At 36.0% G+C, this 25,680-nt stretch overlaps 5 protein-coding genes across 6 annotated transcripts in view; all 5 read right to left on the minus strand.

Annotated features, from left to right (window-relative positions):
* Nucleotides 1-7,623, minus strand: part of LOC105156866 (phospholipase D zeta 1) — a 13,312-nt gene extending 5,689 nt beyond the window's left edge. Inside the window, exons 1-10 of one of the 2 annotated variants that reach the window (XM_011073113.2) lie at nucleotides 7,224-7,621; nucleotides 6,095-6,196; nucleotides 5,746-5,861; nucleotides 5,503-5,644; nucleotides 4,833-5,003; nucleotides 3,648-3,821; nucleotides 2,517-2,759; nucleotides 2,321-2,437; nucleotides 583-722; nucleotides 336-485 (exon numbers count right to left, since the gene is read on the minus strand). In XM_011073113.2, coding sequence (XP_011071415.1) covers nucleotides 336-485; nucleotides 583-722; nucleotides 2,321-2,437; nucleotides 2,517-2,759; nucleotides 3,648-3,821; nucleotides 4,833-5,003; nucleotides 5,503-5,644; nucleotides 5,746-5,861; nucleotides 6,095-6,196; nucleotides 7,224-7,481 — 1,613 coding nt within the window. In that variant the 5' untranslated portion in view covers nucleotides 7,482-7,621. Of the gene's footprint in view, nucleotides 1-335; nucleotides 486-582; nucleotides 723-2,320; nucleotides 2,438-2,516; nucleotides 2,760-3,647; nucleotides 3,822-4,832; nucleotides 5,004-5,502; nucleotides 5,645-5,745; nucleotides 5,862-6,094; nucleotides 6,197-7,223 lie in introns of both variants that reach the window. The other variant, XM_020692736.1, reaches the window with a different exon arrangement.
* Nucleotides 8,588-11,306, minus strand: LOC105156867. Its single transcript, XM_011073117.2, has 2 exons — nucleotides 9,770-11,306; nucleotides 8,588-9,066 (listed from the first exon to the last, which is right to left on the minus strand). The coding sequence occupies exons 1-2, from the start codon at nucleotides 11,117-11,119 to the stop codon at nucleotides 8,893-8,895; spliced, it is 1,524 nt and encodes a 507-aa protein (XP_011071419.1). The 5' UTR covers nucleotides 11,120-11,306; the 3' UTR covers nucleotides 8,588-8,892.
* On the minus strand, nucleotides 12,776-15,443 carry LOC105156868 (multiple organellar RNA editing factor 3, mitochondrial). The gene is made up of 4 exons (XM_011073118.2): nucleotides 15,036-15,443; nucleotides 13,963-14,060; nucleotides 13,423-13,488; nucleotides 12,776-13,330 (listed from the first exon to the last, which is right to left on the minus strand). Exons 1-4 carry the CDS (start codon nucleotides 15,377-15,379, stop codon nucleotides 13,062-13,064), a joined length of 777 nt encoding a protein of 258 aa, XP_011071420.1. The 5' UTR covers nucleotides 15,380-15,443; the 3' UTR covers nucleotides 12,776-13,061.
* On the minus strand, nucleotides 16,982-18,820 carry LOC105157055 (exopolygalacturonase-like). Its single transcript, XM_011073352.2, has 4 exons — nucleotides 18,328-18,820; nucleotides 17,956-18,136; nucleotides 17,523-17,739; nucleotides 16,982-17,428 (listed from the first exon to the last, which is right to left on the minus strand). Exons 1-4 carry the CDS (start codon nucleotides 18,818-18,820, stop codon nucleotides 17,192-17,194), a joined length of 1,128 nt encoding a protein of 375 aa, XP_011071654.1. The 3' UTR covers nucleotides 16,982-17,191.
* Nucleotides 19,488-21,762, minus strand: LOC105156869 (pectinesterase-like). The gene is made up of 3 exons (XM_011073119.2): nucleotides 21,159-21,762; nucleotides 20,585-21,040; nucleotides 19,488-20,413 (listed from the first exon to the last, which is right to left on the minus strand). Exons 1-3 carry the CDS (start codon nucleotides 21,649-21,651, stop codon nucleotides 19,716-19,718), a joined length of 1,647 nt encoding a protein of 548 aa, XP_011071421.1. The 5' UTR covers nucleotides 21,652-21,762; the 3' UTR covers nucleotides 19,488-19,715.

Below are 25,680 nucleotides of genomic sequence, written 5' to 3' on the forward strand. Positions count from 1 at the left end.
TGTTGTTGTAGGTACATAGAAATTGAAGACAAGCAGCTGCATGCTTATGGTCAATGCTCAAGGTTGCAACAACAGAAAATAATCAAATATCCATGCGTATATGATCTAGCCATCACCAGCAAGATCAGAGCAAAATGCCAGAAGCAACTAAAAACTTAACTCTACAAGTGACAAAGAAACTGATGAGAAGCTTAGTAGGGATCAGTTACTAAAGCTTTGTTTTTTAACTAGAGATGCTATTTGAGATTGATACTATCATGCCTAATTAAGATCACAAAGCAGTATAATTAATAAGATTAGGGTACCGACTTGAAGAAGAACCAGTTAGACCGTACCTTGGATTGTAATAATCCTTGCCCGGCCATATTTGAGAAGGATAATCACCCACCTTATGTTCACCAGAGTCGTAACGGCCAAAGCACAGATCAAGTCCTCCGATAAAACATATCTGGTGATCCACAATAACAATTTTTTCATGATGGGACCTATGCAAGAGAATACGCAATATAAGCATCTACAGAAGATCAGTTTGAATAGCAAAGCTATCAGAATGGAAGTAAAAGACATGGGATGACACCATACCATAGATAGACACCAGAAGAAAAATGGTCAGGGTATCGTAGTACTCTGATATTTTCATGAATGCCCAGAAGCTTTCTCTTGCTATAGACACTGTTAATCTTGAGAGCTAGGGCTACCTCTTTGTATAGAAGAATGTATACCTAGATAAATAAGATAAATGAAAACCACCAAGCATTCAAGTGGATCAGAAACAAACAGAAGAGAGAACAATAAAACCATGCAACTTTTCATGTTGACAACAGAGAAAAGTAAATTTGACAGAAGATTTTTAAAAACTCTTTTCAGCTCAATTAAAGGCTTTCTGGAGATGATTCAATGCCTAAAAGAGTCCTCAATTCATATAATGGTCTTTCTAGTGCCTTTTCTTTTTTGCTTTTAGAGTTGATGAATGCCAAAGGCATTTAGGGAGGTCACCTCTGCAGTAATTTTCTATAACAGGACCTAGGCTTCTACCATTGTCTGAGTTTAGTTGGGATTTAGTGACATAAGACTAGAGTTAGTCAATTAGTTATAAATTATCCAAGTCCTCCTCCTAGCAGAAGAGTACAATGTCTACATAGACTTTTATAAATAAGTAGCTGGTGTTATTGGAGAAAACTTTTATTGGAAATTGGTGGCAGGTTGCTTGGTCCACAAGAGGGTTAAGAATTTTTTCTCCTCGTCATTCTTTGTCGTAGTCTTTGCTCTTACTATCTTCTTTTCTTTCCTTTCTACTGTTTATTGTCCTTTTCTACAATTCTGAAATTGTAATAATTCTCAAAGTGTCACCATAGTGAGGACTATCCCTTCCCAATAATACAATCACACTAAAATACCCTGTTCGCAAAATAATTGCGTTCAAAATTAAAAGTTCTTTAAAACCTAGTAATCCGTGGACTAACCAAGATGTATGCTGAATATAGCACAAAATATAAATTTGCAAATAGTTTAAGATATTCATCATATAAAATTTCTTTTATATTGGCATGTGATGTTTGAAATTTGAAATCATAATAAGTAAAAGTGAATATTTGGGGAATTAAATATGATGATTGACAATAAAAGAAAAAACTGCAGAGAGTAAGTGAAAATGATACACCTTGATAACATTATAAAGAAACATGGGCCAGAGGGAATTAACAATCATGAGTTTGTCTGCTTAAGACATTTTATTGACTTAGAGTAGATTCACAGGGTAACAAGACAAAATAGTCACTCTGTTGGTCTCTGTCTCTCTTGATGATACAAAAAGATATAATAAACAAGTGCATTGAGTCTGAATCAATTCATTCCTATGCTGTTTGCTATTGATGAGGCCCTTGCAGTTACTATTATTGACAAGTGCAAAGCTAAACAAGTAAACAGTAGCTTATAATCACACTATTCCCAACTTTCACTCTATTATTCAATCTCCTACTCTTCTAATTTTACTACTTAATGTCCTTCATACCTCTCTCCAACTTTTCCACAAATCACATAGTCTCATCTAGCTTCATAAAGTATTGCCATTTTTTTTCCCGGGTGAACACATAAAAGATCAGGAAATAAGTTTGGATATTTCCCTCAGGAGAATAGTAATAATGTATATATTTAAGCAGATCCTTTAGTTAGCAAATATTGCCTCTAAACTTGCTCTGCTGTTATTAGCACACTTAATTACATTTGAAATTTTGGTCCATTAATATAATGACATGTATCGCCTAGTTCATGAAAGTTGTATTCCAGAACATTTTTATATATCATTTACAAGTTCAAATACCTGAACACCTTCCTTGGCTTTAGATTCCAGTAAAGAATCAAGGCGAGAGGATGCATGAGCATGAAATGGGCGCCGCAGGTATAGTTCTGGGCACACCCACCACCCACATATGAATATCTGCATTATTGATGCCAGAAATAAGATAATCAACAGTTTATGATAAGAATCGTGACAATAGAAGTTTAGAAAAATAAACCTCAGATTTTGCTTGCTCAATGGCCAAAGCAATAGCTTCAAATGCAGCCCGACCATCCACAAACCACTGAGCTTGACTACCATCTTCAGTCAGACCCCGAGGAGGAGCAAAAGAGCCAAAGCGATGGGGATGACACCAACCTTCAGGTGGTCGTAGACCAGCATCATTGATTGCAGCAACCCAATCTTTTACTTTGGCATTGCTCTTTGTCCTAAGCTTTATGCTCCTAGTGCCACAAGTCACCTATGATAAAATTCATAAACTCCTAATAGGAAGGTTTTAACTACCAGAGCAAATAGCAACAAACTTAGCTAATTCATAAAATCCACGATTGGAATTCCTTTAAGAACCTAGTATATAGTAATAACTTTTCGCTCAATACTCGCATCACTTAACTTAAGTAGGTCAATCCATTCCACATATTCCTTTCAGGCTTTAACTTCTCAACACAACTCAGCACAAAGAGAACATACGAAGTAAAAAACTCATAAGCATAAGGTATCCACACAACATTAAGCTCGCACAACAGATACTCATGGTAGAAGCAAGTCTAAATCAGAGAAAGGTGTAGCAAGCCAATTCACTAATGTCAGCTGTACAGTTAGCAAATTATCCTATCTTGTAGTGAAGTTCATCAGGTTCATGCCAACTCTAGCAACATATAAACTTGTTTCCAAACAAATTCTATGTGCAATTACAGAAATAAATATGAGCACCAGTTTTATTGGAATCAGTACTTGATGATGCATGGGCTAACAGTCGAAATAACAATGCTTTGGGACCTGAGGTTCAGTTGAAGCATGCATTCTCTGTGAAGTAATGGTATTAGCTATCACCCTGTTGAAAATCTATTGATTTATTTTGCACAGCAAGTATATAGTGTACACTTACCTTTTAGATTAGTTGATTCCTGATTTATAGGGATGTGATCCCAAATTTCTTGGGATTGATTTAGAGGTCAAACATTCCTAATTAGGCTCACGCTTGTTTATAAATACTAGCATTGTACTGCTCATTAAGAGAAATAGAAAAAGAATCCTTTTTCTCTACACACCCAACACTGCTGTTGAGGAAAAGGAGTAGCGAAATAGAGAATGCTTCAAGAGACTATATGATTTATGCATCACTTACCCTGAAATAATGACGTAAGGGATTGTGATCATGAACTTCTTTTGCCAAGGATACTCGACCCTCTCCATTGCCGTCTGAGGCAGGTAGAACATCAAAAACAACAATGTCTAAAGGCTTGGGATCAAAAGGGTCCTTAAGAAAGGCCAAGAATCCAGGTTTTAATACAGCCCAAACCTGCATATTATCCAAGTATATACACCTACTGTCAATAACTTTGAAAATCAGTTAATTGTGGACTCGATGGTTATAATACTTATGAGCATTGAAATGGAAAAGGCATGAGAAAAAGGAGAAGTACTGAGCGCAACAAATGAGATCAGAGCAGTGAACAAGAAAAAGTCCTACACCAGCATGATTGTATGAGCTTATCCAGGTTCAAGTAATAATATGTAATGTACAAAAACATTACTCAGTTTCCTTAAGATATACTGATTAATTAACACAGCAGAATGGCCTGCATGCACTTCAATGCCATATGTTTTGCTTATAACTGCATTGACTACTGTCTAGTGGACGATTTGGACTGTAGGATTACGTGATAAGATGAATGCTCAGCAAAAACAAGCAAGTGATAATTAACTTTGCAGTGCACCTGCCCGTACAAAAAGTCATGCTATAAATAAAATGGAAAAAGAAAACCAAGCTTCAAGTATAGCAACGTCCCGTCAACTTCTCCAAATATCAACAAGGATGCTGACTACCAAACACAGAAGAATGTGCATAATGACAAGTTTAAGGCTCCAATGCAAAATCAGAGTATCAGACCAACTTTCATAGAGCATAATATCTAATGCATATGGTCCAATATTTTGTGAAGTACGCAAATAACATAAAGGATGCTCCTTATATGAAAAAAAAAATTATGTATTAACTCCCAGTTAATAACAAGACTTATTACCCATTTATTAATAAGACTGACAAAGTGGCGGAACAACTTCTTTTAGAATAAGACATATATTATCAACAAAATGATGTTCACTTTAGCAGCTATTAACCATAATCATATCTAATTTGATTTTCTGACATCTAGAACACGACAAAGCTGCACTAATTCAAACACAGTGGGTTATGCTATGAAGTATACCCTCAAACAGAATAACTAACCAATTAGGAAAGCACAGCGTAAAATCCATGAAAGGCCATTAAGAAATTGATATTTTGAATATTGCCAAGGAAAGATCAGACCTTTTGCCAATTATCCCTGCAACAACAGAACCACTGACATGAACAACATGTTTCGTCATCGTCATCGTCCAAGATTCTAGGTAAATGCTTCACCATAATGTAATCTTCCTTTAGCTTAGGACCATACTCCGGTGAGAAAGATAACTTGGAAACTTCCAAGAACTTGCACACCTGCAATGCATAAAGTTTTGCCACAAAGTAAGGGGAAAAGTTCCAGAATCCAGCACAAGCCCACGGAACTAGCCAGTTAGTTACAATTTGAATTTCCACACACATTTGTGTTGGGATCAATGAGTTCAAGTGACAGTGTTTAAGGCATAAATATCAGTTTAAAACATCCATGATCAAATCTTAGGGACACAACAGCCAATCACATGATTACATGATTAACATGCTCCTGAGACATTGCCATATAGTTAATTGACCAAGAGTAAATTTTTCACAGTGTGAGGATTATTTTGGCTCTCCAGCTACGGAGCAATCAAGTCTCCTTGGCTTCCCAAAGCCAATTCCTGACTCTGCCAATGACTGTTGAATCTCAGTATCAAATGAAACTGTTCAAATCAATTCATCGATATTCCAAATAAAAATACATATATTACTGAGTTGAGAATCATTCTATCTTGACTACAATTACAAAATTGCTACAGTTGAGGACTCTTAGACTTACCTCTTCACAGTTCACAAGATCTATATTGCTGAGAAAGTGATTTAAGTATCCCTGCATTGCTCCTTTGGCTCGGTCCGACATTGAGTGCTGCCTTCCAAGTGCCGGCCGGATAATTGGAAGAGCAGCACTAGATGGAACATCTCTGAACAAAAAACCACCTGTAAGATACATAACTATTACACAGCAATCAACACATTTAACTCTTTTCAAGATCTAAACTAGTCACACTTGACTAAGAAAAACCTGTTTCTAGCACTCTCATCTTGACGTGAAGGAACAGCATCATCATCTGGTTCTTCATCATCTTGCATGACTGTCGTATGGTCTCCTATTCCTAAATTTTGAAGCCACTCTTTAACCTTAGAGAAATTGGAGCAATAGGAAATTATTAACAATGGATAAACACTTAAAACACAAACCATGAGTAAAATAGTATGCATTAGGTGTACATCACCTTTCCAAGGAAAAAAGAAACAATCCGATCGATTTCAAGTAATATGCATAATCAAACTTGAAACATCTACCATTCCAACAAAATGTATTAAATTTTAAATTATGGCATGAAAATTTTAGATAATGTGGATAAAAATACCTGCTCTTGCTTTTCATGGATCTCCTCGATAAATTTCCGTTTCTTCAAAGCAAAGTGTAAAAAAAAGACTTGCGAAGCTTTCTTCACTAACTGCCACTTGAACTAAGAGAAAATAGAGGGAAATCAGCATTCCAGATAATAAACTTGAGTTGATTCTGAATTCAAAATTCAACTTGAACAGCCTCATTTTCAATAAACAATCAGCATCCTTAATGCTAAACATGAGGCCTACAAGACAAAAAGTATAGGAAGTTCTTTGCTCGCATAAGCAGTTGACTACGTAACATTCCCAGCAAACCTCAGCAGTTCTAGAACTTTCTTATTCTAACACAGCTAAAGTAACAACCATAAAGTTTTAATACAAAGTTCAGACCTTGAAGTTTGGTAAAGAAAACACTAGCAGAAATCTTCTGGAAAGAAGAAGGAAGCACCTTTGCAAATATCAGTAGATATTAACTCAGTAGTCTATTTCATTTGTTATGCAAGAATATACATCACATGATTCACATCCAATAAGTTCCCAAAACTCAACCATAATCAAGATTCTCGAAATGATGTTTGGTCTGTGGTGAAGCAAAAAGAGCGGGGATCTAAATTTTCTTGAATTTACTTTTAGAATTCACTCCCTCTACTAACTCATGGAATGCGAATAAATAACAGTTGATATTATCCAAGACGAAGGAACTTATACTCACCCAAAACACATAATTCATCCTTTAATAAGCATAGTCAAGCTTCAAGATAAAGGAAAATACAGCCTCTTGTCGATTCAAGATCCATTTCCATCAAAAGAATAACAGAAACCAAAAAAATAATTCTTTTTTCTCTAAGTCTAAACCCAACTTCCAACATTCACAATTTGACCTCTCAAACATACTAATCCATCCATCTTCCTATAACTCCATCACAAGAAACACAAAGTTCTCGCGACAAACTAGCTTAAGGAATTTACCGCACATTAACTACGAGCCCCCATCCCTGTCTGCAGATATTAAACTATCCAACTTACTAATTCCCCACAAATCTTCCAAATTCCAGCATACAAAGAACCAAAAAAGAAAAAAAAAAGAATCTCACAACCAATACACCAGCGTAATTCATACTACTAGAATTTAAAATAACCGCACACCTCCTTGTACTGCAATTCAATCGTGTAAGTCAGTTGCATGGGGCTGATATCACCGGCGTCCGGCCGCGAAACTTGAACAATAGTAGCTTTGGGCAACTCATCAAAAATCCGAGCCAACTCCCCGCCCGGAAAATTCTGATGATGAGGCGAAAAGAAGGACGAATTCATCGGCGGCAACTCCGACTCCCCCGGCGCCTCCGTCTCCATTTGCACGTACTTGGGCCCGCCGCTGCCCATCAATTGCTCCGTCGACGCCATTTACATAAATATCAATAACTTATACAAAATCAAACACTAAAATTACACTGCTCATACATTGAGATCTAATGGAGTTTTCCAGAAGAGAAGAAGAAGTGAAATTGAGATTTGGATTTTGATTTTTCCAAATTCTTTATTTTATTTAGATTTGATTTTGATAGTTGGATACTCCGGAATTGATATTCGGATTAATTAATTTAATGTTGATTTGAATGCAATAATGGCTAAGGTTGAATTTTACGTTGTTGTGTTCTTTTTTAAATAAAAAGTATATATAATATTTTTTTTCCAAAATCAAAACGAGAAATTATTATATTTTAATAAATCGATCATAATTATTAATATCTAATATATATTATATTTAATTAATAATTATTATTAAATTAAAATAAAATTTCATATAATGATTGGACCCAAAACTAACACCCTAAAATCATGGAATCTCAATTTTGTTAATTGAAATATATTTTATTATTAAAAATAAAATAAATAAATAAACAAAATTATTGCACAACTTAATATAAATAAATAATTTTAGAATTAATTTCACCTAAACTCCTTTCAAGATGCAAAATTATATTTGCATCTTTATTGAGAAATTTTTAATTACACCTCTACCCCTTTTGTTGGAGTTGACTGAAAAATATTAACATCCACGAAAAAATTATATAAATTTTTAATTTTAATTTTCATTTGACTATCTACCTAATTTATTAATAAAGAATACGCTAGTAATATTTTTATACGTATAAGGGGTACATATATATATATAAGGTAAAAAAATATGTAACTATAATCAAATATTTTTGTCATTGATACAAAATAAGCGTTAATAAAAGAAAAAACTAATCATATTGTCAATAATTTATATGAAATGTTAAATAAAGTATAAAATTAAAAATTTATGTAATTATTTTGTCGGTACCAGTATTTTCAACCGCACCCTAACGAAAGGCTGGAAACAATAGAGTTGTAAGTCTCGAATTCTTGAAGGGGTGTAAATGTAATTTTCAAAAATAATTGGGGAATGCACAATTTCGTATTTCTAGAGAAGTTTAAGTTTAATTAACCCATTACGTATATATATTAAACAGAAAATTCCGTCAGCAGCACTTGGTGGACTAAATTTTCAATGCCTGCTATAGTTCCAACTGATTTACATATAAGAATTCTAACATCAATACAACGTAGGAAAAAACTAAAACAAAGGAGATCCTAGTAAAAGTACTTAACAAACAACTGAGAGTATCAACTTCTATTGTACATGTAACTATGAAGAGTATACACTATACACCAACATAAACTAATTTTGAAAATAAATAAATAGATCATGTAGTAATTCGAAACAGCGGTAACCGATGATCTCGAGTATGTACGATTAAAGCATAAGAAAATATCGTTGCGAATTTCTCTATTCAGCCATCTTTTTCAAGCGATGAATGGTACTTCTTGCAACTCTGTTGGCAGGATCAAGATTCAGTACGGTTCTGAGGTCTTCGGTCCCAAGCTTGTATTTCTCCATGCTCTCGTAGAGGAGAGCGCGTTGGACTAGGACAGCTACGTTTTTGCCATTGTGCTCCAGCACCTGCACAAGATAACTCAAATTTCAGACCATTTCAACTTTGATGAGCAATTGAGTATGGCGTCGAAACGTCTGGCAACATATTATGTGAGTGCAACGCCATGCCTGTTAAGCAAGAACATGAAAGTAAAACAGCATAGCATTAGCTTGTCCACAACGCCATAGATCCAAAACGTTTTAGAAAGGGAAAAGTGGCGTTTCACATAGGATTTTGAGGGTAAGCGATTGATCAAACAGCTAATGGATGAAAACACAATAAAGTAAAGAGGCAAAAAGGTTATGGGTGAAAGGGCCGGTGTGTGGACGTCTGGCTGATGCATCACCGGTAAAATGTTTTGATGAAACATAATCTAATCTTTCATGAGGCAGCTTAAAGTATCAGCATGAGGATTTTGTGAGATTCGTCAATCTTGATTCTTGACTTAGCATAGAGAGAGCTTCTGATGACTCAAGAGCAAAAAGTTTTGTTTGGATGTAGTAAATAACGATCTGGCAGAATTAGAGACTAGAGGATCGTATGGATGACAATTACTCTTCAGGTTTTTGTTACAGTTGCAAATCAAGCAAAATTCAAGAGGCAACAGTACTTAGACCATATACGATCAAACTTGCAGCCCAAATAGGTCACTATGTATTGTCGGACAATACGAATTAAGAATCCAAATAGAACATAGAATTTATGAAGAGCAAAGCAAAAGGATTCTACCTTTGTACAGTCGACCACGGCCTTCTTATACTCTCCGACTTCCTTGTAACATGAGGCTCTGCAGGTTAAAACCTCCAGCATCCCATCATCATCACCAGTCTTCTCAAGAAGAATAACGGCCCAAGACAACCATTTGATAGCATCAGCAAACTGGCCCTGCTTGTAATAATCCACACCCTTATTCTTAGCAGCAGGAGCAGAAACACCGGCAGGTGGGGGAGGAAGGCCTTCAAGCTCGGTCGTCCCACCTGTAACATTCCCTCCTCCAAACTCTGAGTTCATTCCCCAGTCGTCACCCTCAGAGAACTGCTGGCTTGTTGTGCCAACTCCAGAAGTCGAAGAAAACAATGCATCAAAGTCATTCACCCCTGAGGATTGCTTTAAAGGCTGACTTTGATTTTCAGACAGATTATTAGGATACCCAAAATTGCTCAATGGATCATTGATCCTTCCTGATGATAACGACGAACCACTTGCTTTTGAAGTGGTACTCAATGGATCATTGATACTGCCCGAAAAACCACCTGATGAGATCGACGAACCACTTGCTTTAGAAGCGGTGCTTTCAGATCCCACAAACGAATTGTTCCCTAAACCACTCTTGTCACTTGCTTTACTTGCTGAATTCATTCCACCAGGCGGCTTAGACCCGAAATCAACCAAAGATCCAAAAGGGTCCTTACTCGAACGGATCCCACCACCTCCAACTCCACTTCCTGCCATACTTTTCATCGACGGACCCCCAAGATTCGGACTTTTACTACAATTGCCACCAAGATTCACACTTCCACCACTATTAACGGCATTTGATCCCCACATTATGCTACTTCTACCCGAATAACCAGTTTTCGGCAATGAATCAGCCACATTCCCCGTCGAGCACGTGTTCTGGCTTGCAGCAGGAGCTGCATTTTTCAAGGGGACATTGTTGCTATTCTTCTTCTGGCCTGTTCCCGAGCTCAGCAAGTCAGCAAACAGATTTGAGTTGTTACTATCCAATATCCAAATACTGGATGAACTGGAACCCGAAGGGCAAGAAGAATCCCAGCTCTTCCCGGAAATATCTCCCACCATCGACGTGGGGCCTGATGACGATCCTGCCCAGCCCCATTGAACCGAGGTCGCGGGCTGATGGGTCCAAGCCGGCTTGTTGGGCTGGTAGGTCCAGGACGATGTCGTGTTTGGCTTATGTTGGGGTGATGTATACGTATACGAAGTTGACGTATACGAGGACGTCGGGTTTCTCAGATCATTCATCGACTTCGCGCGGCCCGAACCGAGCCCCAGATCAAAATCGAAGGCATTGGTCGAGCCCGTTTTGTCGTTTGATTTCCCGTAGCTCGATTTCATGATTCTTTAGACGTTTCTCCAAGTGGGTTTTCAGAAATGAACGAACAAATTGAAGGAACCGCAAATTGGGTTCCAATTTAAGACCAGAAATCACTTAATGACGATGTGAAAAACAAAAAAAAAGAAACATGCAGATTTACAATGGATGAAAATCAGATTCAAGAAAGTTTCTTTTTTTTTTTTTTTGAAAAGATTCAAGGAAGTTTCTGAAAACGTATATTCGTGTAAGGGTGTTGGTGAAATTTCTCGTCTACGAAGAGGAAAATGAGGGGAAAAGAAGAAAACGAAGAGACATGGAGAGAGAGAGAGAGAGGGTTGGGCTAACCTGCGCATTGGGTGGCACCGTTCCAGGTGGTGAATCTAGAATCTTGTTGTTGTCGGGGCTTTTTGATGAAAGCGGTCGACGGGTTCAGAAGTTTCCAAATATAGATTGTCATTCGGAGAGTTGATAAGGGTAGTTTTGGAAGTTTTAAGTAAATTATAGACATTAATGAGTTAATCAAAATAAAATATACTTTGAGAACAATAATATAATACAGTTCTTTATTTTCTCAATAATTGTTCTTTGAGAACAACAATATGAACGTATATAATTTTGAGAAAAATTCAAGGATCCACGCTTATTTAAAATGTTAAAATATCCCTATAAAAAATAAAGTATTGCACCCCTTATAATATGAAAAAAGAATTAAAAAACACCCCGGAGGTCAGAGTTTGTGATATATGCATATTGACTGCAAGTATTTGTTTGGAAATAGTATTTTTTTTTATGATTTTGCCATTCTTTCTCCCATTTTAAGGCTTATATAATATAATTTATAAATATTTTATCAATAATAAAATATTTTTTTATATGCAAATATAAATACTATTTGCAAAATATAATTAATGAACTAAAAAAATAATTTTTTTCTATATGAAATTTAAATTTATATATTAGAAATGTATTATAAGTATATTTTAATAGACTTAGGTTGACTAGGAACGACATCCAGTCATTGTCTCTAAAAAAATAAACTCAAGTTGACCAGGGGACATGTGAGTTATTATTTATAACACAGGGACAATTTTTTATATTAAAATTTTTATAATTTTTTTTAATATTTTTTCATATCACAAGATCAAAATGAATTTAACTCTATATAATTTTTTATTTCACTCATAAAATAAACTCCATTAGGGATCAAATTAGAGTCTCTATGTTGACTGTTTGAGACAAAATAAATGCAATGTAACATGAGTAGGAGTCTTATTTGAAATCCAACCCGAAATTTAAAAATTGAGTATCGAGTAATTTTGATATCTATTTTTTTTAAAAAGAAAAAAAAATCTTACTCGATTGTATCAGGTTAAGAACCGAATTACGTGACTCAATCGTCCACCCTTACCTGAAATTTGATCACATGAATTACCCGTAACATCCTTGAGAAGTGAAAAATGTTTCATGCCTATAGAGCATTTTCTTCCCCCACATAAAATTTGCCATAATTGTATATACCAATTATTGTTTGAAAAATTACAAATATTCATAAAATTAATGATCATTTAAACAAATTTCCAATTATGACAGCTCATTTTAGGGAATATTTGTTATACGATCATTGATTCCAAATAAATATTTATAATTTTTTAAACAAAAAAGAGTATTTATAATTATAGCAAAACAAGCTTAAGGAGAGCCCGTAATTATTTACTCTATTAATATAACAAGGTTCATATTGTTTAACATTTTTCACTCTCTCTGCATATAAAAGTTTTCCATGGATAAAGGGAAACGAGACATATTTGCATGTTGCAACCTCGTAAAGATATCAGCTGTCCAAATGAGAACCATTTGGCAAAGCAAATACAGACAAGTGACCACTGATCGTCAAGAAGATGCAACAACCAAATCTTGACAGGAAACAAGTTCCAAGTCCTGTAGGTAATATAGGATGCACCTTCACGCATTGTTTCCCTGAAATCCGTCGTTTGGAGGGTAGCCTCCCCCAACGCCCTGAGCTACATTTGCGCTTGCCTTTGCTGTTTGTTGCTCTGCTGGCAATTGCTGGTTTGAAGCCCATGTCTCTCTTTGTATCGCCTCTCTCCTTTGTACCGGCATTGTTTCACGACGTCGATCGTACCGTGGACGAGGCCTAGTCCTCGTATTTTGTCTTTCAGTGAACCTATATTGTGGCCTATGAATGACTTTTCCATCAACAAAGAGATCACCTACGAAACATTACATAAGTTGTGTGAAGAGATAAAATTCAAAAAACGTTAAAGAAATGCGTTGAAGAGTACTCTCGTCTAAATTCACTGACCTCCATAATCCTTATTTGGAACATCAAGATACGAATCAGGCAATACCCATAGAACGCCAGGTAGGCCTATCAATATTACCAATGGGCAATTAATCAGGGTAAACTGAAAACAAATAAGTTAGGACACAAGGTGGATGCTCAAATCTCCATTCATCTTCCCTAGAAATAAGCTGATTGTTGATGCGTGCACAATTCAGGCATATGGATTGACCGTACAGACACAGGATCACATTTCCGTATGAAATGCTAATAAATGTGGCAACTAGATCCCGACTCTGCCACATCTCAAAACAACTAAAGAAAATTTGAGCAACTCATGCAGATAAAATGTTTCTCAAATGTTAGAAGATGAAAGTTTGACATGAAAAGATTGAAGATCATGTAGTCATGGCTATAAACATTAACATGGCATGAAGAGCGTAAGATTATATCAGCCAGATATTTCCACGATAATTCCAAAATGAATAACCGATAGTGTAAGATTAGAGGAGCCAGAGATTTCAAAGGATGAAAAAGTTGGAGCTCCCAGATGTATGATACCTTTGACTTTGTATGATAGCTCTTCAGAGATTAAAGCACCAAACCCAGTATATGTTGTTGTACAAACAGAATATATCTTTTTCTTTGCTTCCTCTTCACTGCACATCCAGCAACCACAAAACATCCATTAACATACTTGATAAAACATTGTCTTGTCTCACCACATCATAAAAAGGAAAGTTTGGACTAAGAAGTCTAAATAAAGGCTCAAATCCTATGTAAACCAGTTTCTTTTCACTCTCAAAGAACAAACAACACAGAAGTCTCTGCTTCAAATTTACATACTTCTTTTCTCTAGTACCCAACACCAGCCATTGCACTTCTCCTAGTCTTCTATGGTATTGGAATTTGTGATAATCATGCTTCCAATTTGTAGGTGTAGTTTTAAACACAAAATTGCAACCAGAGTAACGGAGCAACCAGTATGAAAACGGTGGATCCTACATGCTTAAAACCATAAATGAGGATGGGACAAGGTAAAACCCCCCAGCTTCCAAGAAATGTTCTTCTACCTATATAAATTTAATAATATCTTGAGGTTCGTTTCAATGCAATTCATTGATGTTACAATCTTTATTCCCTACTTACATCCTCCTCAAAAATCATACCCGCCACCCCCAATCCCTTCCAAAATTAAAAAAGAACAACCTCCATGACAATCTATAACAATGTTAGACACACATTCCAATATTGTCCACTAAACAAGTAGCAATGGTTAAAACACTAACTGGTTTGAAAGAGAAGCAGAGAAAAGCATACTATTAAGTAGAATAATTCAACTTGATCATCATAAATTCTCTTTAGTATGATAAGTACATTGAACAGTCATTTCCTTAATAGGTTCAAGTTCATATTCTTTTATCCTTGATAATTAAATTAAGCATATTTATTTCACAGTCCACAGCCATAATTCTTTAATAATCACAAACACATGGAAGACGGCAATTGATTTTTCAATAACAATAAAGAGTGTAATCATTACGGGATTCTAGCTTAAAATTTAAAAACACATATCGTAAAAGACAAAAGATAAATTCTTTTCGCAAAAATAGAGAGAATTTTGTATCTTTTACCTTCCAACAACAGAAGCTAGGGTTTTAACATAAGCATCAATCATCTCTTCTTCCGTGGGCTTAGGGTCCGAATTAAACTCCATCACTATAAGCCAGTGCTCATAGTCGCATCCATCTAGGAGAATCGTCTCCTTGGGTGGGCGGTTGCTCCAGTTCGGAGACGGGTCGTTCAAGGGGGAATAACCCGAACCCGATGTCCTGAGCCGGGTTTGCACTGTGAACCGGTCCAGTCCAGGTTGTTGGTGCTCGTGGTTGTGGTGGAGGAGGAGAGGGACCGCGACGCGGGAGCGACGAGAGAGGACAGAAGCTAACATGCGCCGGGTGGCGAAAAGCGAAGCCGCCATAGCAGATCAGTGAAAAGCAGCAGTTCGAGCTGAGCTGAACGTAGAGGGGTGTGGAACGGCTAGCTTATTTTTGTGACAAATTCAAATTACCATTTTATCCCTGAAAACTTCTCCAAGTTTACATTTGGGTCCTTTATTTGGCTCTAGTTTTATTTTTATTTTTTTAAAAGTTTGAATAATAAATTATTATAATAATTTTTAGACTAATATTTTATAATCAATATGAAAAATAAATTCTAAATATAAGTACAAAATTATTTAAGTAATTGATTTTTAATTTTTTACTTTCAAAATTTATTGAAATGTCAGTCTTTTCCTCTTGCGTATTCAAATTAATTTTATATAATTAAAAGTCTCTGAGAAAAATAACCCCAAAACCCTTCAAATAAGGGGCACAAATTAATTAATTTAATATCCAACTCTTCGCTCTCACTATCCCGATCAAATTATCAAAAGCTTTGAGTTAGGTTTTTCCCAGAAAATAGAGGTGTGTAATTTTTTGTTAATCAATCAAAAAATCAATTGAATTGAAAATTCGATTTTTATCGCATATCAATAAAAATTTCAGTTTGATTTCGTTTTTTCTAATTTTGATTATAATTTTTGTACCGATTAATCGAACCAAACTGAACATTAAATTTTAAAATATATATATTATATTACAAATATATATATAAGTATAATAAAAAATAATATATAAATATTAAATATCTTAATATCTGTATTTATAAGAAGAAAATAATAAATAATTTATAATTAATAAATTAACATCATTTATATATGCATTTTTTAAATTTTCGATTTGATTCAATCAGATACATTCAAGGTGATCTATGCCATTAAGAAGGTAAGTTGTAAATTATTGAAAACACGATATAAGATATTTGAGCACTTATTAAATATTATAATATGTTTGATAATTTTTTTTTATGAAAAATAGGTTATAATTTCCAAAAAAAAAAAGATGTTAGGGCTTAGTCCTATAACTATTTTTCTCAAAAAATAAGAAGTTTCTAATTTATATTTTTTAAATCGTTACAAACTCTTCCAAAATTAATTACAAATTGTTTTTACTAATATCTTATATGCTCTATCATTTAATTTCATTCGAACACTTTAAATATTTATTTTTAAAATTAAATTTAACATCTTATAAGTTCTAAAAAAACATAGGGAAAAATGCAAGCAATCCCCTTGTGATATCGCTAATGAGGAAATTACCCCCTTGTGAAAAAATAAATATCGATTTACCTCCTTATATTTTTTAAAATACAACAATTTACCCCTCTATGATTTTTAAAATGAAGCAATCTACCTCCCTATATAAGGAGGTAAATTGCTTCATTTTAAAAAGTATAGGGAGGTAAATTGCTATATTTTTTCCATAGGGGGTAATGCACTCATTTTTAATATCACAGGGGGATAAATTGCTATTCACCCAAAAAAACATATTATCATATGCACGAGCTTGTAAAATATTTTAAATAAGTTCAACTAAACAATCTCGGTACAATGTACAACATAAGTCTTTACACCTTAGTTCTCAAACTACTTTACAGATAAATTTCAAGAAGAAAATTATACTACAAACTATGTACAAAACTATCACATAGCCTAATGACTATTACTATCTACTCTAGCTTCACTCCAGCAATGGTAGAGCAAAATCACAATCCTAACCTAAACCTTTCATTCTCATTTCCGTATCACAGCCATCCTCTTTGTGTCGGCTTCTTAGCCTCTTTCTCCTCTGGCTTCCGTCTCTACCGGGGATGCAGACACAGTGCCCCTGATGTTACATGCTCTAAAACATCACCGTGATGCTCCTGGCTTACAAGCTGGTGGATTTTGTACACCGCTGTATCCCACGTTAGCACTGGAACATATCGATGTAGGTCTTATGTTCCCTGTTGCCTGCAGATCGATGTTATGCAGGTGCACGTTCTGACATGGAGCTCCTGAGCTGCATTTAAGATTGACAGCAACCAGTGGTGCTGTCGTTCCTCTGATGTTTTGGTAAACGACGTTGCTGATTTTCACGAGGGATGGCTGCAATAAAGTATTTACAAGAAAAAAATTGAATTCAAGAAAATGGGAAGTTTAGTGTATGTTTTGGCTGAAGTCGTAGTAATCTTTTTGTTACCTTGGCTGATTTGCTGCCGTAGTTTTGGTCAATGATTATAGGGTTCTGCACGCTATCAACGATGATGTCTTGGAATAGGAATCCTGAAGCCCGGCTTGGATCTGATGCTGCATATGTTTTGATTCTGATCCCATTTGTTGTTCCGCGCAAGGTGCAGTTCTGCACTATAAGCCCTGTTACATCTAGTTCCTTTGGTTCCTTGCCTAGACTTCCGACACTGATCCCACCGTCAAAGTGTCATAAAATTAGACGGATTGTAAAACGTGTGCAGAAATTAAAAGAAAAGTAAAACAGACATCCATCAACTATTTATATCTGACAACTTATAAAATGTTGTCAAATGATTAATTTACTCCTGAAAATCGAGCGAATGCTGAAAAACATAGTGATGGTTCATGATTATTTTTCAACGGTTCTTGAATCAAGAACTTACCTAATGCCGTGCCCAGGCCCACAAGTTATCTTGTTGACCGTCATGTTATTCGCTCCTTGGCCAATCGAGATACAATCATCGCCCGTCTTAATGATGCTCTCCGACACTTTCACCATGTTGGATTTGCTGATATGCAGGCCATCGGTGTTTGGGCTATCTCCAGGGGCAGTGATGGTGAGGCCTTGCAGCTTTATCATATGGCAGTTAGTAACGTGCATGTGGAATCCCATGCTGTTTATCAGATTCATCGACCTCACCATCCCGTTACTCACTTTGTTGATGTATATACTCTGCAACAAACACAGGAGTCACGATTTCATTCATTTGTCAGGTCAAAATTCAAGCCGTAATGACAATGTATTGGGAGCTTACGGCCGCTAGATGAACGCAATCTGGATTCGTTGCAGTCGTTGTACTTCCAGAGGCTGTTTCCTTGTCCGTCTATCGTGCCTCCACCGGTCAGGACTAGGCCGTCAATGTGACTGAACGAGATCCAGCCAGCTCCGCTGTAAACCGAAGCATCGGAAACTGCTTGTAGAGTTCCTTCAACTTGAACAGTGATGGGAATTTGGCTCTTGCATGGCCCTTGAAATATTGTTTCCCCTAGTATGTAGACATCAGCTGGAACTAAGACCGTGGCTTTCCCATTTGTATTACAGGCTGCATTCCATGCTTTCATGAACGCCTGCGTGCTCTCTTGTTTCGTTCCAGGCTTTGCACCGTAGCTCATAACATTGAACGTCGTTCCACCACCGTTCCCACCACTGCCATCATTTCCACCACCACTTCCGCCACCGGCTGCATCTGTAGACAGCAGAGACGAACATAAGACGAGGATCGCAAATGCGCTTGCCCGTCTCACCATCCTTAGAAACCGGCTGGCCTAAGACAATTCTTTCTTTTCTTTTTTTTTTTTTTGGGTTTATTTTTGTATTTGATTTTGTGCTCCTACCCTGTTTCTTGTTTGTTAGTAAAGGGTAAGAGCTCTCTTTGGATGTTGGTAATTCTTTTCCCTTGTTGTGAACTAGGAAAGCTATATTTATATATACGTGGTTGCTGGAAAACTCAGAGGGCAGTGATGAATCCTTAATTTAAGGCTGTCTGATTTTTCTCCATCTCACAAAAATTTAGTCAGTATGAAGTTTTTTCAGTTATAACAGATACATAGGGACATGCAAATTTGAACATTCATTGCAACACCTCAAAACTTGACAAGATTGTCAAAACAAATTCCAAGTTTTAATCGTGAGTGGTATTTATTCCGTTAAAAAAGTATACAAAAAATATCGAATAAACGTTATATTATGGAAAGCATTTAATGTATTTATGTTTTTTAAACCAAACACAAAGAAATTACATCAAAATGTCCAAATTACTCTTCCTCTTCAAATCACATTTATAAGAAGGGGCCTTTAAACTCATTTTTCTCCAAAATTCATATTTCCAGCATGAACATTTCATTAATTACCTTGTATTATGGTATTAAGCACACGACATGTATATATATGTATATGTTTTGGTGTCTATGGTACTTGACCAAATACATTTCATTAATCAACTAGAAATGAAATTCGTTTAATATTATAATTCATACAAATCTTTTTCTTACAACTACAATAGAGAGTGTTCTGTCAACTAATCTCCATCACAAGCATAAAATCATAAAACTTATTACTAGACAACATGAGCAAAATTAAGCTCCAGTTAACTACACCACCCAAACCTGCAAAAATTGTTAGGAAATCAGTTGACTCAACTTATTAGACATTCATCATGGTAGGTACGTATGGAGTCCCAGTGATCCTGATCCATTCATCCCCTCCATAGATTCTCCCTCCCGTCCAGCTCTCAGCCATTTGTTGAGTGAAGTGCTGGATCCCCGGCCATTTGACTCGGTTCTTCATATCCGATCCGGGGCCGCGATTCTGGTACTCTGCGTAGTACAGTGTGTCTAGAGCAAAATTTCCCGACCATTCCGCCCAGCCTTCTGGTGCAACGAACCCGCCGATGTTGGATTGCATGATAATGGTCCTTGAGAGCAACTTCCATGGGCGGCCAAGGTAAACCTTAACGGGTGGTGTAGCCTGGAGCAATGCTGGCTCAGCCACAATGTCGCCGTTCTGGATGACTGTGGCGCCCAGGCTGCGGGGCTCGACACGGCCTTGGGCGGTAACCATGCAGGCCTGGTTGGGCCCTGGCTTCCGGACGACGAATTTGCAGTTCTGGAAAAGGGCTAGGGCGTCGCCGAAGATGAAGTCGATGGTGCCGGAGATGGAGCAGTCGCGATAGTACTGGCGATAGGTGTGGGCGTAGAGAGTGTCCTGGTAACCATCGATGTGAACATTGAAAAAGACGGCACGGTCACCAGAGACGCGCAGGGCCACGGCTTGGTGCCCCTGAGGACCAGCTGTGTTCTCAAATCCGATGTCCTTTGCCATGAACTCATCAGCGCTTACAGCTACAAAAGACAGTTAACTTTCAATTTTATTTCTACATTTAGAACATCAACTAAATTTCTACTTACGTGATTGTATATAATTTTCAATCTTTAATATTATCATACTGATGTATATAAGAAAAGCTATACTGATTATGCATAAAGAGATGAAGGTTGAATTAAGAAACTCACCGACGGTGGCCGTGTGGAAGGTCTTAACACCTTCAGCGTAGTTCTTTCTGCCACTGATTCTTGTCTTCAAAGGACCATCTCCGATCAATACAATTTTGTTCATCTTCTTGGGAATTTGGACATACTCCTTGTACAGACCGGCCTTAACATAAATCACAAATGTTTGGTTATTCTTCGGAGGGACAGATGCAATGGCTGCGCTAATCGTGTTGAACTGCCCGCTTCCATCTAGGGCCACCACGGCATTCGGCTTCAATGATGATGCGGCAAGGAGACGCCTTTGATTGTTGGATAAGAATAGAGCGCCTTCTTCCTCAGAGAGAAGCTTTCGGCTGGAAAGCCCCCCAATCTGCAACGATGCAAGGATCGATGACATATTGGTCACCATGGCGAGGCCGTTGCTTGACATCTCCCTAGTAGTTTTCATCAAATGCTTCATCTTCTCCCCAGTATCGCCTGCATATTTAAAAAAAATATATCTTTATACACATAACACTTATATATAAAAATCTTGAAACAGGACTAGTCCAGCAGACAGATTGCTAAAGCTTTTATGATATATGTATGTACATACCTGTGGTGTTCTCAAAGGCATCAATGCAGGTTTCATGGTTGGTGATTACAGCACTAAGCCACGTTTTGAGGTCCTCGACGTACTCGTTGGCCTTGGTAGCGTCGAATTCCCCAAACGTGTCGAACGACCTCTTGAGATCATCGATGGCAGTGTCAAGCACTTCTTGGCAGATCTCCAACGCCTGCTTGGTGCCATTATCCTTGGCTGCTTCTTGGAACAAAGACGAGTTCTTGATGACTTCGCCTATATTTTTCTCTGTAAATTCGAATGCGGCCTTGACCAGCTCCTTGGGGTCGGTGGTGTTGGCATCGGAAAGGCTGCTTTCACAAGTTTCTTTATAGTCAGTAGGGGCGCAAATGGACTGCACGGCCTTGGTAGAGCCGGCACTGACGGAGCCTGATTCACTTCTCTTTGTAACACCAACTGCCACAGCAACAACCATCGCCACCACGAGGATGGCAGCTAGCCCGGCAACTGCTGCTTTTGCAGCCATTTCTTTTTTTTTTTTTTAATTCTCTACCCTGGAATTTATTCGAGGTTCCCAGAGTGGAGAGGAATTTCTGGATTTTTATTAAATAAAGCTCAAACTCAGAGTGATGGAAGATGTGGGAGTAAGACAGGGTACTTATAGCTTGAGAAACAACGTTGGAGCCATGAAAGCAGGTGGAGGTTGTTAATTCTACTACAGAATTAGAGACTGTTCGACGTTTTTGGGGCCGGGAAGAAAGGTGGCCACTGGCCATGCATGCAAATCAGGGGCGCCCGTGAATGGAGGTAATGTAGTTTGATCTTTTCAGAGTGGAATGAATGGATTCAATTAAGAAGGAATTTGAAATGAGATACAAATTTCTCTTCTTCTAAAACTTTAAACTTATTCACCGAAGAATTGATTGGTCAAAATAGTTTGAGATACAATAATTTTGAATCTGTAATTTACAATACGATTCACCTAATAATTGAATAAGCTAAATAATTAATATTAGAAGAAGGGTCAAAATAATTGTGAATTATATTATGAATACTAAATTATATTTACATGATCATCACTTCCTCAAGAAAATTATTAATTTGAGTGAATCCAACATCGATATTGCAAATTGAGTCATAATATTTGAATGTGCAAATATAATTAATGATCTTTATCATTTTTAAAAATTTGTAAATACAGTAATTGTTGAACCAGGTATCAAGAAAGCAAATTTCATTAAAGAAGCTAGAAAGAAAAATGGAACAAACTTGCAGTTTTTCTGTATATTCAAGAACAGAGGTTGGCTTAGTTCAAATACCCAAGGGGAAATAAAACTAACTCTATCAACTAACTAAGGGAAAAAGATTAATTTGGTCAAATAAGTTATCCTGCGTTCAATTTTATCCACGCATTTCCTAATTAAGTACAGTAACTTGCAAAATTGCTTAAATTAGGACCACAGACGGAATTTTGGATACTTTGACTCCTGTGCAGATTTTAAAAGAGCTGTTTTAGTCCATTTATACTAAAATTCTATTTTTTCATTCATGCTCGTCAAAATAGTATCAGAGTCTAGGTTTATTGAAAAAATATATGATTACATTTTGATTTATCCACTAATGGAGGAGACTCTTCGAGAAAAAATGAAACCGAACAAAAGTTAAAGTTACTCTAAAAACAGGGAATATTTCCAAATTTTGGAAATACAAAGAAAATAAGTTCTCATGTAAATTCTTGACAAGTGTTACAACGGTCCAAAATGATTGATCCAAAACTTCTCACGCCAGAAGAAGAACAAGAGTGACTGAGAAATTTTGAGGTTCGAAAGTACTAACAGGAAATGCAGTGAGGCGTCTATACTCCACTGAAGTCCATGATAGAATCCCAGCCAGGAGAAGCGGAACGGGTAAATTCCTACATAATTTCAATTTTAAAAATTATGATTGATTGGAAAGAACTCGAGCCGGATACATCGAATATCTCCCGAGACCTAAGGGAGATTCAAAAGACAGTTCAAGACTATGGACATAGGTTAATCCATATACCTATGAAAATAGACTCTTTGAGCCAAAAGATGGACGAGGTCCTTAATATCCTTCCCGATCTACACAAGGGCCTTATAGATCTGAGGGCAGAAATTACAGATCTGAAAAGAAACCAAAGGGAGAACTCTGAGACATCAAGATCCAGATAGGAGCAAATCAGGGACGCCCTTGGGACAGTACCTCTTCTACACTAGAAGGGGAAGGCCATGGAGATTCCAAAGCCGAAGTCCAGAGAAGATCTGATTATCGCATCTATCAGATCTGTAAAGTAATGGAGGTAACAAGAGCAGATTTATCCGATCTACAAGAATTGGCAGAATCCTTTTCCCAACTCGGGTAGACGAGTCCAAGCTCGACAATTTGACTCGTTGCCACCCCTAGGTTACACTAACTCCAAGCCCAACTTGGAGGGGGGTGATGAGAAGCAGCAGGTGAATTTAATGGAATGCGGCAGCCGTAGAAGCTAAAGCTTGCAAGTGCTCGTGGAAGAAGAACTCTGTTCAGTTCATGTTCATTTCTGATAAAGAAGATTGTAGTTGCTTCTTCACTTATAAACTCGTGTTTCGAGAAATAGTGATAGTGATAGTGATAGTGATAGGAATTAGTTGTGTTTATATGATAATACGTATGTAACTGGCAATAATAAATTATAATAATTTAATTTTTTAGATGATTTTTTAATAACTATAAGATTTTAACAAGGCTAAATCAAATTTATGATTTCGCCACTGAATCGATCTAAAGACATCTTTCTCAAATCAATTACTTACACGCCAGTGCATGAATAGAATATCAAGAACTATAGAAAAGCGTGGAAGTTCATTTGTTTTTGGCATTGCATGTAAATATCTTATAGAATATTCTAAATATTCCTAGATAATTTTAGAACTTCTCTCATCTGCATAGATGTTTTTGATCATCATTGTCTATCTGAAGCGATGACTAATATAAAACAGGAGTTAGTGTCTCATTTGTAACCAAGACAGAGAGAGATGTTAAACATGTAGATACTAATGATGATTCTGATAGTGAGATTAGAAAGTGAAGAGTCATCCAAGAAATAGAATAGTAAGACATGACAGTGTTGAGGTGAAATAAATGGCCAAAATAGCATAAAAATCATAAGCAAGGAGGTTCACTGTCCAGCGCCAACCTAAACCCCAAACACTGGCTTAACAACGGTTTAGGCTTATCATGATCCACAAAAATCTTTGATACGGATTTTTTTCCCCCATATTGGATTCATAAAAATGAATAGCCTCTTTGTCCTACATAAACCCCAAACACAGGACTGAAATATAAATAATAAACAATTTTGTTGAAGGACGGTGCAATTAGTGTTGCAACCGTTCAGAGTGCATGAGATATCAATAACAATTATCAAAATACGAGAAACATAAAAAAAAAAGTCTGATCTATATTGAATAATCAAATTTTTACCGAGAATCTAGGTATTTTTGAAGTTTTTGAGTCCAAATACGAAGACAATCATTCGATAAGAACTCGAGAGTAAATGTCTTTCTAATGAGGGCGGTTTTCCAACTAAAACCGCATAATCCAGGCGAAGCCTCCACAATAACTCGAACCTTAATTTTGGATCCCTCAATGGAGAAGTCGAGAACCTGTTTCCCCATATCCAATCTTATGGTATCCAATTTTAAGTAGAATCATACAAATAAATAATAAATAAAGTATGTACCTGTTAACACTAAATTAATTTGTTCCGTTTTGTTGAAAAATAAAAATAAAACCGAAAATAGATATGTAAAAGAACAAAAAAATTAAACTATTACATAAGAAAATAGTGTATAAAAAATACAAAGGGATAAACATTTAAATAGAAAAAAAAAACTAATTGGTAATTTGAGTAGAGCTATACAAATTAATATTAAATGAAATATGTACCTATTAGCACCAAATGAATCTATTCCTTTCTATTGCAAAACAAAAACAAAACAGATAACAATTTGGAAAAGAACAAAAAGATAAACAATAAAAGAAAAAAAAATTAATGGATAAAACTATAATATATAAAAGTTAGTTTATAATAGATACAAAGAGGTAAATATGTAAACATAAATTCTTTGAGATATTTGTGTGAATCTTCACCTGCAAGGCCACGAAAAGTAGAGAGTAAGTGAATGAGGCCGGATTTAAGTTCAAAATCAACATCTAAAGTAGAATATTTAAATATAAATTAAATTATTTCATGAATTATTGTATTTTAAAAAATAAATGAAAGTAAATTGTTAATTTTTTATATAAAATAATAATTTATACATTTATAGTATCACAAGAATTACTTACATTTTTTTCTAAATTTTGAATTTGGCCTCGAATTTCAATCAAATGGTTCCAACACTGTCACAAACTTATCAGTATAGTTCATTATATTTTTTTAAAATTTGTGTAGAAAAATATACACTATTACATTTATATGCTTTATTGTATTTTTAAAATTAATATAATTTTAAAAATTAATTAAATATAATTAAATTATTAAAAAAAT

This window comes from Sesamum indicum, linkage group LG3 (assembly GCF_000512975.1).
Source record: "Sesamum indicum cultivar Zhongzhi No. 13 linkage group LG3, S_indicum_v1.0, whole genome shotgun sequence".
Lineage (NCBI taxonomy): Eukaryota > Viridiplantae > Streptophyta > Magnoliopsida > Lamiales > Pedaliaceae > Sesamum > Sesamum indicum.